This window comes from Monodelphis domestica, chromosome 7 (assembly GCF_027887165.1).
Source record: "Monodelphis domestica isolate mMonDom1 chromosome 7, mMonDom1.pri, whole genome shotgun sequence".
Taxonomy (NCBI): Eukaryota; Metazoa; Chordata; class Mammalia; order Didelphimorphia; family Didelphidae; genus Monodelphis; species Monodelphis domestica.
Window position 1 is genome coordinate 213273794 of NC_077233.1, and position 14804 is coordinate 213288597.

At 35.7% G+C, this 14804-nt stretch overlaps 1 protein-coding gene across 1 annotated transcript in view; it reads left to right on the forward strand.

The window, feature by feature from the left end:
• The window catches only part of LOC100010820 (cytochrome P450 3A24-like), a 40170-nt gene that overhangs the window by 21351 nt on the left and 4015 nt on the right, over positions 1–14804 (forward strand). Inside the window, exons 4-11 of the mRNA XM_056806466.1 lie at positions 2937–3036; positions 4171–4284; positions 4730–4818; positions 7635–7783; positions 8326–8453; positions 9916–9988; positions 12243–12403; positions 14406–14632. Of these exons, the coding sequence (XP_056662444.1) occupies positions 2937–3036; positions 4171–4284; positions 4730–4818; positions 7635–7783; positions 8326–8453; positions 9916–9988; positions 12243–12403; positions 14406–14632 (1041 nt within the window). The remainder of the gene's footprint in view (positions 1–2936; positions 3037–4170; positions 4285–4729; positions 4819–7634; positions 7784–8325; positions 8454–9915; positions 9989–12242; positions 12404–14405; positions 14633–14804) is intronic.

Consider the following 14804-nt stretch of genomic DNA (forward strand, 5'->3'; position numbering starts at 1 on the left):
TTCTCTTTCATAGGCAAATTGTTAGAAAATACTTTATGCTCCTAATTCATAATTGTTTTCTTCAACCCTTTTGAAATTAGATTTTAATCTCAATTATCTCCTGAGATGCCTTCCCCAATCTTCAATACCTTCAATATCATCTACTACACTGGCCTTTGTTTAGTCCTCCTTGACCTCCTCATACCATATTTACTGATCACCTCCTTCTACTGAAAGATCTTCCCCTTTCCTTGGCTTCAGAGAAGTCAAACTCTGATAGTTGTTTTTTTTTTTAACCTTTCTAAATGTTGCTTCCCTGTATCCTGTAGTGACTTTCCTCATTCATGTTCCTTGAATACAAAACTTCATGATAGAGATTAGAACAAACTATGTAATTTTAGAAGTTGTCTGAAGAAATGTGGGATTTGTCTGAATGTGAGTTAATGAGATCACTAAGAGAATAGATTTATATGGATAGACCCAGAAATTCTTGAGAATACCCATGTTTAGGAGGTGGGAAGTTCAGGATGATCCAGATCAAAAAGTGATGGTCAGAAAGGTAGGAGAACCAAAGGAGCAATAGTATGTAATCTAAGGAATGAGAGTATATCTAGGAGGACAGTTTGCCTCATAAAGTCATTGTTGCAGAAAAGTCACATAGAATGATGAAAAAGAAAAAAAAACCATCCTAGATAACAGTTAAATAAGCATTAGAAGCCTACATAGAAAGAGGTTTAGATAGAGTTATGGTGTCAGAAGCCAAATTACCAAAGGTTCAGCAATGAGCAGAAAGGAAAGAAAGGGAGGAAACAAATATCAGCAACTTTCTAGGAGTTTTGCTGAGAAAGAGAAGAGCAATTGAGTATCATAGTTCCAACCACTGGCAATGTCAAGGGAAGTGTGCTTGTATTTCTCTTTCTTTTCTTTTCTTTTTTCTTTTCTTTTTTTCCTTTCTTTTCTTTTCTTTTCTTTTCCTTTCTTTTTCTTTCTTTTCTTTTCTTTTCTTTACTTTTCTTTTCTTTTCTTTTCTTTTCTTTTCTTTTCTTTTCTCTTCTCTTCTCTTCTCTTCTCTTCTCTTCTCTTTTTCTTTTCTTCTCTTTTCTTTTATTTCTTTTCTTTTCTTTTCTTTTCCTTTCTTTTCTTTTCTTTTCTTTTCTTTTTTTTTCTTTTCTCATCTCTTTTCTTTTCTTTTCTCATCTCTTCTCTTCTCTTCTCTTCTCTTCTCTTCAGTTCTCTTCTTTTCTTTTCTTTTCTCCTCATTGGGTCTGTACTCTTCCTCTTTGGCACTTGTTCCATTCTCTAAGTTCTACTACTTTTCTTTTCCAAAATAACTCCTTAATATATTTCCAAACGATCCATTTTCTGCACAGCAAACCTTCATTTCCTGCTCTCTACAGGATATTTTCTCCTACATATTCTAGTCAACTTCAATGTACCACAAAGTGACCTAAGTTGTGTATTATTCCCCTGGCCCTATTCCATTTGAGTTCTGTATTTCTTCTTGCACAATCATCTATGGTAGAGGTGTTGAACTCAAAGAGTTCCTGCAGCTGAATATTGATTCAGACATTCACAAATTAACAACTCTATTGTATTTTCATTATTTTGCTAAGCAATTTCCATTTTCATTTCATTTTGTTTTCAAGGAATTTTGAAGCTGTTGGTAAATCATCTGTGAATCTGACACCTATAATTTCCATGGTTTTCAATTTTCATAACTTTGAGGATAACAACTCTTAAGTCTCTTCTATTCCTTTTGCCATTACTATCAACAGTAGTAAAAGTTGTTATGATTATTCATATAAACTATTATTGGGACCCTTGAAAGAATTCTTCCTGGCTTCACTTTCCCTCCTACCTGGTCCAGTAAAAAAAATTAATTAAAAAACTGTTTATTATAAAAATGTATTCTAAAAACCTTTATGTTCCAAAAACTGTTCTCTCCAGGACACCCGTTGAGAAGGCATACAATATAACATCAATTTTACTTGCTAAGTTATAGAATACATATTTCTCCATTAGCATGTTGCAAAAAAAGCAAGTTTTCTCTCTGGAAGTAGAGAGTATTTTTCATCATGGATGGGTCCTTTGTTATTTTCTTTTTTAAATCCTTTTCATTTTTTATTTTTATTTTTAAAAAAAAACTCTTATCTTGAATCTCAATCCACTGAACCACCCAGCTGCCCCCTTTTAATCCTTTTTTTTTTAACCTCTTACCTTCCATCTTGGAATCAATACTGTGTACTGGTTCTAAGACAGAAGAGGGATAAGGGCTAGGCAATGGAGGTCAAATGACTTGCCCAGGATCACACAGTTAGGAAGTGTCTGAGACCACATTTGAACCCAGGACCTCTTGCCTCTAGTCTTGGCTCTCAATCCACTGAAGCACCTAGCTTGTATAGCTAGGTGCTTGTATACAATGTATAGCTAGAATGATCTTTCTTATGCATAAACCTGCTTGTGTCTATTCTTTCTCACAAAAGTATCCACTGTTTCCCTATGCTGAGTATAATTCAAAAACTACTGCCAGATAGTCACATGCCTCACTTTGATTTATATTTCTCTGATATTAACAGTAATAGCAGCAAAGATAAAAATAGGAAAAGTCTACTTTTTCAGTTTTCAAAGCTCTTTTTACATTCTCTTATTTTATTCTCACAACAACCTTCTAAGGTGGATGGCATTATTATCCTCATTTTTCAGAAACTGAGTTTGAGAGATGTTTATGACTTGTATGCAGTGAAGAGCTAGGAAGTGTCTGAAGCAGAATTCTAATTTAAGTTAAGGATTTCATGAATATTCACTGATAATTTATATTTTGGATTCTTGGTTCAGTCCTACATCTTAAAGAAAACATAAAGGAACAGTGAGCTTATCAGTGTCAATATATAGTCTCAATTCTGTTTCAAACAGTCTAACTTGCTGACTGATATAATTTGTTCCATTTGGGGATGTAGGTTTTTTGATGGCAAAGAAGCTGTGTTGGCCATCATGGATCCAGAGACAATCAAAACAGTGCTGGTAAAAGAGTGCTATTCTGTCTTCACCAATCGTCGGGTAAGTGACAGTGCAAGCATAATACTGACAGCTATGTGGAAAGCTCTCTAAGCATGTTAAGAGTCACATCATTTTTACACTATCTACAAACAGCTTCAATGTTGATATTCTCATAGAAGACAAGGCAAGCAAGAGAGTCTAGCTAAAGGTCATTGAGCTTGAGGGGGAGAAAGAAGGCAGTTTTTTTAATAGGTGATTTATTTCAGCCCCAAAACCTTGGTAGTGGCAATACCTCCCAACCACCACCTAGATTTGCTTCTAATCTTTCTCCCAGGACCATTACTAAAGGGAAAGAGCATTGTGGAGGATGGGTCTCTCTTCCTCATCTCCATGGGCAATAATTGTTAACAGCTGCCTCCATCAGAGAGCTAGGCAAAGGAGACAGTCTTGGAAATACCTCTAAGGCTCCTTTCCTGCTTTTGGCCAAGCCCTCCCAGTCATGCTGGTGGACTAAAAAATCCTATGGAGGAGGTGCTAACCATCCATAACAATTATTGAATAATTACCTCACTGGTAATGCAGAATAGCTGAAGCAATAGCTTACATGAGAAAGAGACAGGAAGTAAGATGTCCCATAATACCATTATCACCATCACCACCATCTTCACCACCACTTCACCTGTGAGAGATAGCCTAGGTGGACATAGTACCCAAGGTTTTTTGGAATCGCATTGCTTGCAGCTCTATAGCCCCAGCCTTTTCCTGGGAAGCAATTTCTGTTTCAAAGAAGTCTGAAAACTATTCCAATAGAGTTTTGAGTTTTGATACCCAGAGAAGAGGATTGATGCAACTAAAGTAAATGGGCTATAAAAAGTCAGCTAACAAACTAGAGATTTTTATAAAGAATTAGTTCAGAGGTAGCTAATTGGCTAAATGGATAGAGAGTAAGTCCTGGCAATGAGAGGTCCTGGGTTCAAATCTGAACTCAGATACTTCCTAACTGTGTGACCCTTAGCAATTCACTTAACTCCACTTGCCTATCCCTTACCACTATCTGCCTTGGAATTGATCAGTTCCAAGACAGAAGGAAAGGGGTTTGAAAAATTCATTCAATATACTGGAAAGTGCAATGGACTTTTAATTTTGGTTCTACTTAATGTGTAAGTGGTATTGCCTTTTACCTTTTTCTCCTAGATGTTTGGTCCAGCAGGGATTTTGGAGAAGGCCATCTCAATTGCTGAAGATGAGCAATGGAAGAGGATCCGGACAGTGCTGTCTCCAACATTTACAAGTGGAAAACTTAAGGAGGTAAAGCAGTCAACACTGGTCATTCTAAAATACTATGTCTAGATGGAAGCAAGAAACTTCCAATGATTTTTTCCTCAGATAAAGTCTAATGAATAGGTCAATAAATGTGATGGTTGAATAAGGGAATATTTTGCTTTCTATTTTTTATAATAAAATGGAGAGAACATTATCTCTGGAGTTAAAATAACCTTATCTTTATATGAATGAGATCTTTGAAATCAATAATTGTCAAATCACTTAACCACTCCAACTTTCTCATCTTTAAAATGAAGTAATTTGACTACATGGCTTTTAAAGTCTATTCCTACCTTAGCTCTATGATTCTATATATTTTAAAAGAGAAATGCAAATTCATGAAATTTCATCATGCTTTTTCTGGCTTATGAAATCTGGTTTATTCCTAAACTTGGTTTTCCACATATAATTATTGTGATTTGGCATTTAGATGTTTCCTATCATAAACCAATATGGAGATGTCTTAGTGAAGAACATGAAGAAAGAAGCAGAGAAAAGCAAGCCTGTAACTATGAAAGAGTAAGTATGGGGATAAAAACTGTAGGAATCTGAGGAGCATAAAACCACCAAAGATCCACCCTTAGAGCAGTTAGACTTGAGACCCCAAGAGGCAAAAGAGTGCAGACCTTGGGTATGGAGATAGTTCAGAGAAAGGCTACAAAGAGAAGAAGCTCCAGAGTCTGGAGAGTTGGCATCAGGCAAAAACCTCATTTCTTAGTTCCATACACAGAGATCCTGCCCTCCTCACTCAAACTTCTGACTGGAAAGAGAAGGAAAAACCAGGATAGTGATGGCAAACAATACACAGGAAAAACAACTTTCCATCACAAAGAAGAACAAGAAGAAAGCTTTGACTCTGCAAAAAATTTTTGGAGGAAAAATCCAAACTACAGAGGAAATAGCAGATGTCACACAAACAAATGCATCCAAGCCTTCCAAAAATGGAAATTGTCCACAAGATCTTGAAGAATTTAAATTGGAGGTTATGAAATAGATGGAAGAATATTGGCAAGAAAAATGGGAAATAATTAAAAAAGAAAATAACAATTTAAAAGACAGGAGCTCCCAATTGGAGAAAGAAGCCCAGAAATCAAATGAAATGATAAATAAGAGACCAAAATTAAACAGCTGAAAGCCATGAAAAGAAGGATAGATGAAATAAAAATAAAATTAAAAGATTATGGTGGAAAATAAAAGATTATAGAGGAAAACCAGTTTTTAAAGACCAGAATTGGGAATTAGAATCCAATGAACGCACAAAACAGCAAGAATAAATAAAGCAAAATAAAAAAAATTTGAGAAAATAGAAGGAAACATGGAATATCTCACTGAGAAGATGACTGACCAAGAAAAAAGGTCTCAGAGAGACAATTTGAGAATCATTGGTCTACCTGAGAACCCAGAAATAACAGGAACCTTGACATTATATTACAATAAATTATCCAAGAAAACTGCCCTGATATTCTTGACCAAGGGGCAAAATAGACACTGAAAGAGTTCATAGAATACCCTCTATACTAAATCCTTAAAAGCCAACCCCCCAGGAATGTAATTGCCAAATTCAAGAGTTTTCAAGCTAAGGAGAAAATTTCACAAGAAACCAAAGAGGGACGAATCAGATATCAAGGAACACGAATCAGGATTACACAAGATCTGCCAGTTTCCACATTAAAGGACCACAAGGCTTGGAATATGATATTCAGAAAGACAAGAGAATTGGGTCTTCAACCAAGAATCATCTACCTATCAAAACTGACTATGTACTTCCAGGGGAAAGTATGGGCATTTAACAAAATAGAAGATTCCCAAGTATTTGTAAAGAAAAGATCAGAACTAAGTGGAAAGTGTGATATCCAAACAAAAAATCAAGAGAAACATGTAAACATGAATAAGAAAGAGAGGGAAAAGGAAACATGTTTTTTATTTCAATTTTCTTCTTTAAGGGCTTCAAGAAGATAAAATTATTTATATTAATATACAGAAAAATGTTATTTTTAAGTCTCGTCTGAAAAATCTCAAAAATTAAATTCACTATTATATTAATTAGAAGAATCATTCATAGGTAGAGACTGGGGTAATAAGTGGTCTAAAAAAGTGCAAAAAAAGAAAAAAGGGATGGTGCATAAAAGATGGCACAAAGAGAAACTTGAAAGAATAAGATAAATAGGATAATCTATATTACACAAAGAGGAAGAGAGTGGTAATAGGTAATACTTAAACCTTACTCTCAGTGAAATCAGTTCTGAGAGGGAAGAGCATCTAGATCCATTGGGGTTTTGAATTCTATCTTACCTTACAGGGAACGTGAGAAGGGAAAAACAAAGAGGGAGGAGTGGGGCAGGGAGTACAAAAAGGGAGTGAAAATGAGGCGGAGGAGGGAACTTTACAGACCTTAGGCTATGGGAGTGGGCTGGGGGGAGGGGAAGGAAAGAACATGATTTTTGTAATCCTGGAAAATACTCAAAATTAATAAATTAAATAAAAATTTTTAAACAAGTTACAAAAATTCTTCAAAGTGACTAATAGTCTCTTTTACATTTATAAAACATTTCACATACTTTTGGAGTGATGTCTGAGTTGGCTTTGTTTTAGCTTCCTTGGGGCACTGGGTGTTTTTTAATTTCAGAATCCAAAGGCCATCTCATGTTGACCATTTACAAGAAGACATTGATGCTCTAAATTTTATGTTTTAGGTATTGATGTATGTATGCATGCATATTATTCCTTATTTGAATATAAACTTCTTGAGACTTAGAAATATTTTTGCATCTTTCTCATATCTCCAGTACTTTACTAACAGCAATGGAACAGGTAGTGATAACAGTGATCAGCAATGTTATGCTTTTTGTACTTGAGTACTCAATAATTCATTCATTCATTCATTCATTCACATTTTGTACTTGAGTACTCAATAATTCATTTATTCATTCATTCATTCACTCATACATTCACTCATGAAATGCCTTTGGACTTTTTTACGTAATTGCTGTGAGGGAATAATTACTTAATTGATGCCACTGACCATGTTCAACTTTTTTCTCAAACTGCTCTGTGAGCTTGAGCATAGAGCATAGTTTGGAAACCTGACCCTTAGGTCAGACCACATTAAAATATGGCTGAGATATATGCAACTAAATAAAAAAGAAAATATTGTGAATAATATTAATATGTGGGTTTTTTATTTCAGTTTCTAGCCCAAAAGTATTGTTTTAAACAATCTAGTGACATCAATATCTACTGTTTGTCACTACCAACTTAGAGTCATACTTCATGTCTTTGCTTGAAGATGAAAGATGAAATGTCTGTTATAAGTCTTTTTTTTCTTCTATCCTCAGGATCTTTGGGGCATACAGCATGGATGTAATCACCAGTACTTCCTTTGGAATACATGTTGATTCCTTGAATAATCAGAATGATCCCTTTGTTAGAGAAATCAAAAAGTTAATTAGATTCAGTTTACTGGACCCACTCATTCTTTCAACAAGTAAGTTGGTTCTTCTTTATAGAGATTATTAATTAAAAAGTCAGTACCCTGAAATTCCTGAAGATGACTCAAAAACTGGATCACAGGTTTACAGATGGATGGTAACATAAAAGTCAACAAATATTATCCATTTGTTTAACAGAATAAGAAACTGATACATAGAAGTTAGAACACAATCTCAAGAATCCTGGGAGTTGACTTCCTTAACTACTCTCTATCTGTTAGAGGAGGGATTTCAGAAAGCAACTGCCCTAAATACTTAGGGGAAATACTTGCTGATTCGGTCTATGCTAGCTAGCTGAACTGTTACCTTAGACAACCAGAGATGGCACAAGATATCTGATTTTGGAGATTCCCTGATACTGTAGGACTTTTCATTGATCCCCATCAATTCTCATGAAACTTGATGTCCTTTAAGAAAAGAAATTAAACCACATTTTAATTTGTTTCTCTGTTACCATCTCTTCACCTATGCTACAAATAAGGTTATTGCATCTCTCATAAAAATCCTTCAGTTTAATTCGAATTTTTTTTTTCTTCAGCAATTTTCCCATTCCTTATTCCTTTGTTTAAGAAATTGGATATAACTATATTTCCAAAAGAAGCAACAGATTTCCTAGCTAAATCTATTATAAAAATAAAAGAAGAACGAAAGAAATCTACAGAGAAGGCAAGTAGACCTCTTCAATGTTTAGAAGAAGAATATGTGTACAATGTCAATGGTTGAGTTTTTAATACTCTGTAAAACAAGCTAAACTGGTGCTCCATTTCACTTGATATTCATGCTTATTCAATAGAACTTTTGTTCAATTTGGATTCTCAAATATTTTAGTGTAATTTCTGTAACATGAAGCAATGTCTAACTCTTTGATCATATGCTTTTATTATTTAATATTTTTCAGAGTTTGTGATCTGTGTTTCTGGGCATACAAAGAGAGAAAAGACACTATCTCATTTCTAAGTTAGTTACAGGCTCATAGATTGGATAAGATACATACTCAATTATATACTGCAAATTAGAATATAACACATAACCTAAATCCAAGAAGAGACTACTCTTTTTTTATTTATATACTATCCAAAACATGACTTGACACACATACTGAAGATTATGCAGGAATAGGCAAAAAACATAACTGTGCCAGTAACTTTTTTTTTTTCAAAATTCTGCTTTGGGGATCTGGGCCCAAACAAAAAAAATTAAATTTTATATCATAGTTCTTACTTGGATAATTTTTGTGTGTGGAATTCTTATGGCTTTTAATTCTTTTTTTAAAACTCTTACCTTCTGTCTTGGAATACTGTGCATTGATTCCAAGGCAGAAGAGTGGTAAGGGCTAGGCAATGGGGGTTAAGTGACTTGCCCAGTGTCACACAGTGGGGAAGTATCTGAGGTCAGATTTGAACCTAGAACCTCCCATCTCTAGGCCTTGCTCTCAATCCACTGAGCTACCCAGCTACCCAGCTACCCAGCTACCCAGCTGCCCCCATGACTTTTAATTCTTGAAGGCTGTGCTACAACAGTTCAACTTCTTGTCAACCCTCACTATCTAAAAAGTCTTCAAGCATGCGTATGTTGGTTTGTTGTATGTATGCTGATCTAGGAACTAATACAGCTGATTTTGAAGAAACATGTTCATTGGTTGGCACAGTGAGAATAATTTCTTTGGCTGCAGTGATGCTGAAAAACAATCCATGACATTCTTATAAGATTGTGATCAGTGTGTCCATATAAGTCATATTTTACACCACTGAAGAGTTTATCTTTGTCTTTTCATTAGACTTAAAGAATTCATTTCTTCAAGTCCTTATTATTTTCTTTTAAATTCCTTAGCATCTACAGAGCAATCTAAAGTTCTAGAATCTGATTTTAGGCCCTTATTTTATTCATTTGAGGTACAGGCTCTTTGGGTCTATGAAATTTTTGGTGGAAATCCCTGTGGGTGGAATTTTTAACACTGTCATTGAGCTAAATCCACAATGTGACTTCTGATCATTTAGATCTTCAGTTGTCTATTCTGTAAGCACTGAGTTGTCTATTCTGTAAGAGGATGTTAACTTTCTGTGTCTGTAGCTAAGAGCTGTATTCTCAAGTGTTCTTTCAGAATTAGTGTTTTGTATTATTTTTTCAGCATCGGGTAGATTTCCTTCAACTTATGATGGATTCCCAGACTTCTAAAAATTCAGAGTCACACTCTCAAAAAGGTAATTTGGGAATAAGGGTACTCACCAATTGGAATCTTGAAACCACTATTTGTGATAATTGAAAATTTCCAATTTTCTTAGATAACATACAAAATGGCAATAACAGCAACAAGATGATAATGACAAAATGATGTTGTGAGGTTTAAAATGGCACAGCACATTATATATAATACTTCATTTGATCTCCATAACAATTCTGTGAACTTGTCATAATATTTCCAGTTTAGAGATGAGGACACTAAGGATGAAAGAGTTTAAGTAATTTCCAGATCACAGCTAGTAAATCTTTGAGGTAGAATTTGAACCCATATCTAACTCCAATTCTCTCTGATATCACTTTGCCATCTTAGAAACATAGCCTGACATCTGAAGAATGATCCAGATGGAGACAATTTCCAAATATATATTAGAATTAATGATGGTCAAGTTAGTCTGAAGCCTGGATGGTGACTCTAAAGTCTCTTTTTTATGTTATACCTAGGACAGGAATTGGGCATGTTGGAGTGGGAAAAATACAATTTTTTTTGAGAAAGATAATCTGTTCTCTTTACTCCTAAGAACTTTTGTGACTTTCTGTATAGCACTTTACTTTTCTGAAATTTCTTGTTTTAGGCAAAAAAAGCAGGGTATTGGGCTAAATGATTGTTAAGATCCTTTTTGTTCTAAATCCCATTATTTTACTTCATCCCATGGCCTTCACTTGAGTTGGTGAACCTATGGTAAAATGCCTGAGCAGACTGTTCCTTTCTCCATGCAAGCCTGAGGCCATTTCTTATCTCACCACCCCTCTGCCCAGCACCCTAAGGGGAAAACTTCCTTCTCCTGTCTGGGGTAAGGCAGGTGTCTCACATGTGGCATAAGGGTTGCATTTTGGGCACTCAGTCTCTAAAAGGTTCACCATAACTGACCTAGACCATGGTCCTTTGTGCTCATCTAGAAAAGAAAAATAAAGGTTGATCTGAGATACAAGTTTGTCTTGCAATATAAAAATTGTCAGGAAACTTCTGAAATTGTTTTAATTAGCACTATTCTCATTTTAACCATTGATATGATTTAGTCACTTCTTTTGTACCTAAGCATTCTTTCAAGAAATTGGCCTTAGGAAGGCAGTAGATTTTAGTGGAAGGGCAACTGGAATTGTGAGTCAGAGGCCTGTATCTTAGTCTCTGCTTTATCCAGAAGTATGTCCTTACTTCTCTGAGCCTCAACTGACATCTGAAAAATGGTGAGAAGCATTCTTGCACTACCAATTTCACAGACTTGTTATGATGGGTCATTGAAAGAATATATGTTAATTATAAATACCAGGAACTGGCAAATGTAATCAATGTTTAACATTACTCTCTGGACCCCTTTCCCTTCATGAAACTCATCAGAGATCATATGTAGTGCAGAAAATGGAAAGATTGTGGTTTCTCAAATTTGAAGACTTAGGTTCAATTCATAGCTCTGACACCTATGAGTGTTTGGGAAAGTCACTTGGCATTTTTGTACTTCAGTCTAATGAAATGAAAAGTCAAGGTATTGGGAAGTATAGATCTCTGAGTTCCCTTCCAGCTCTAGGTCTATCATCTTCCTTCAAACATCTCTCTTTCATATCTTCTTTTCACCATCAACAACCACCCTATAGCAATCATTTATCCAATGATTTATTTTTTTTTAAATCCTTACCTTCTGCCTTTGAATCATTCCTGTGTATTGGTTCCAAGGTATAAAAGCAGCAAGGGCTAGGCAGTGGAGGTTATATGACGTGTCTAAGGTCACACAGGCAGGCTGTGTCTGAGACCAGATTTGAAACCAAGACCTTCTGTGCCTAGGTCTGGCTCCCAAGCCCCTGAGCCACCTAGTGGCCCCCTCTGCCCTGAACTTTTACTATAGAATTCTAATATGTCTGTCTTATGATATCATATGTGAGAAAGAAGAGAGAATTCCCCAAAATGAATTGTCAATTTTATTACACCCAGAAACAAGAACTGAGGATGAGGTATGTGTATGGAAAAAACAGATACTGGAGACATGAAAGAATAGATACAGAAAAAAACTCCAACAACCCCAATTATGTAATCTTTTCCCCTGCCCTGTGGGGATAAATTTGATGGGAGAATTCTCATCATATTAACTTATTAAAGTCCTTTATTATATATTGAGTAGATTCAGGTAGTAGCCTTTACTAAGTTTTTGTGATTTGATTGAATGATATAATAAAAGAATGATGACTTAGTTCATCTAAACATCTCCCTTGCCTCTATTTCAGATCTGAGTGATGAAGAAATTCTGGCTCAATCCATCATCTTTATTTTTGCTGGCTATGAAACCACCAGCTCTGTCCTTTCCTTCCTTTTTTATCAGTTGGCTACCAATCCTAAAATCCAGGAGAAACTTCAGAAGGAGATAGATGCATTTCTGCCCAACAAGGTGAGAAGATGAGAACAGAACTATTTTCACTGAACTCTTAACTTAGTACCTATTCATTCACTTACCTCATCTTCTAAGAGACGTTTTGTCAGAATCACTGTGTATTTGCTGACTGTGTATTTGCCCATTATTGGGGCATGACTATGGTTTGAGAAAGCAAAGGTGTGTTGGGACACAAGTGGTTTACATGAAGTTATCCTCACAGAGAATGCAATATTTCAGAAACCAGCATGAGCCCTAGGCAAAATTCTAAAAAAGCCAATTCGTCCTCTATTCACACAGCCACTTCATAGTCCTCCCATTACTTAGCATTCATTCTCATTTCTTCTGATACGAATTGTCTCTATGGCTTTGGGCCTCTCTACTAATAACCTACACTATTTCCCCTTCCTTCCTTTCATATTATCTTTCCCTGTTCCTTGCTTGCCCTCCACTCCTCTACTTGCTTTGGTTATCCTTTTCTCAGAATCTCATTCATTCTCTGATATGACTGATAACAAGAGATATAAACTCATGCAGAAGACAAAATGTCTCATGTGTAGACATTTGAGTTTGTTTATACCAAATAACTTTTTTTGACATACCAGGATTACCTTGGACCAATCATGACTTTAGGAATACTCAAACAGTTATTTCCTTATTTAGTTAGACTATAGCCTTGAGAAGATATTGAAATAGTCCATTTATTTTTTTCATTTTTTAAAAAACTGAACCCTTACTTTCCATCTTGGAGTCAATACTGTGTATTGGCTCCAAAGCAGAAGAGTGGTAAGGGCTAGTAAATGGAGTTCAAGTGACTTGCCCAGTGTCACACAACTGGGAAGTGTTTGAGGCCAGATTTGAACCTAGGACCTCCCATCTCTAGGCCTGCCTCTCAATCCACTGAGCTACCCAGCTGTCCCCAAAATAGTCCATTCAAACAGTGATGGGTGATAAAAGCTACAGTGGAATGGAGGGTAGATCAATTCCTAAAAGTGTCCTTATAGGTCTCATTGGCCATCTAGTAAAACAAACATCAACCTTTATTACTGTCCTGAGAAATACCTAAGCCCATGAGAAAACGGGGACCTCTTTGTTTCATCTTTGTTTGGGACCAGATCTTTTTTGAATGTTACTCTTTTTCTTTATTTTGCAGATTGCCAGGATGTAGATGAGTGATAATTACTAATGTTAATCACTCTGTATGCTGCCCCAAGCCCTGTAACATTCTCTAAGCTATTCAGAAATGTCAGAATAGTAAAATATGATCATCAAGTAGATAACTGCCTATATTATCTTTTGTGAAAAACACTGGGAAATCTGCCCCATCATCCATGTATCTCTTCTAAATTCTATCATCGCCAATGCATCACTTTGGGTCTTTTCCTGTAGATATAAAATGTTAAGCTGCTATCAAGCAGTACTATAATATTCCAACATTTATGGTGAGCTAAGAGTGTTAGGACCTCTAGAGTCCAGATAGAAGGTAGTCATTTAGAGAAGCATAGGCAGAGATGCTAAGAAATGGATGCTGAATACTAGTGAAGGGTAAGAAGGGGTCTTCTCAAGTTTCATGTGAATCAAAAATGAACTTGATTGAAGTAATTTTGTCTCCCATTCTACCCTATATTTCATAGTTTTTCTAGTTTGTTCTAAGAAGACTGGAAAGAAACCAGAGAAGAAAAAGTTCCATCTTAATATTTCTTTTTACTGAGGTTTAAGAATTTTGTCAGAAGCTTAAAAGGGATCATTTTCTTGAAAATATTTATATAGATACAAATCTCACTGTGCCAGACTTTACAATTTTTGAATAATTTCATGAGCACATTGGTAACTACAGTGACACCCGACATTCCATAGGTTCAATATATTAAAAAAATATTTTTATTTTTTTTCCTCTAAAAGAGAGTACTGTCACATTTGTTGACCAGGCTGACAATGGAGTTGGTAATAGATGATGCATGTGAAGGCTAGATGTGATATATCTCCTTACTATGCATAAATGTCTTTGTTCTCTTCCCAGGAAGCTGTCACCTATGATGCCCTGGTACAGATGGAATACCTAGACATGGTGATCAATGAAAATCTCAGGCTGTACCCCATAGCGGGTAGGATTGAAAGGGTTGCTAAGAAAACTGTGGAGCTCAATGGCTTGACAATTCCTAAGGGAACAGTGGTGATGGCTCCTCCCTATGTCCTTCATCGTGACCCAGAATACTGGCCAGAACCAGAAGAGTTTCGTCCTGAAAGGTACTCACTTATTTTTAAACAGAGGAAGAGCTGCTTAGTATTTTCTGTTGAAGTGGCTTAGAGAGAATACTGACCTGAGAGAGAGGATCAGGTTTTCAATCTTGGTTGTGTTTCTTGCTTAGCTTGCTGACTCTGAGCCTCTTCAAATCTCACAACAATATGCATAATGCCT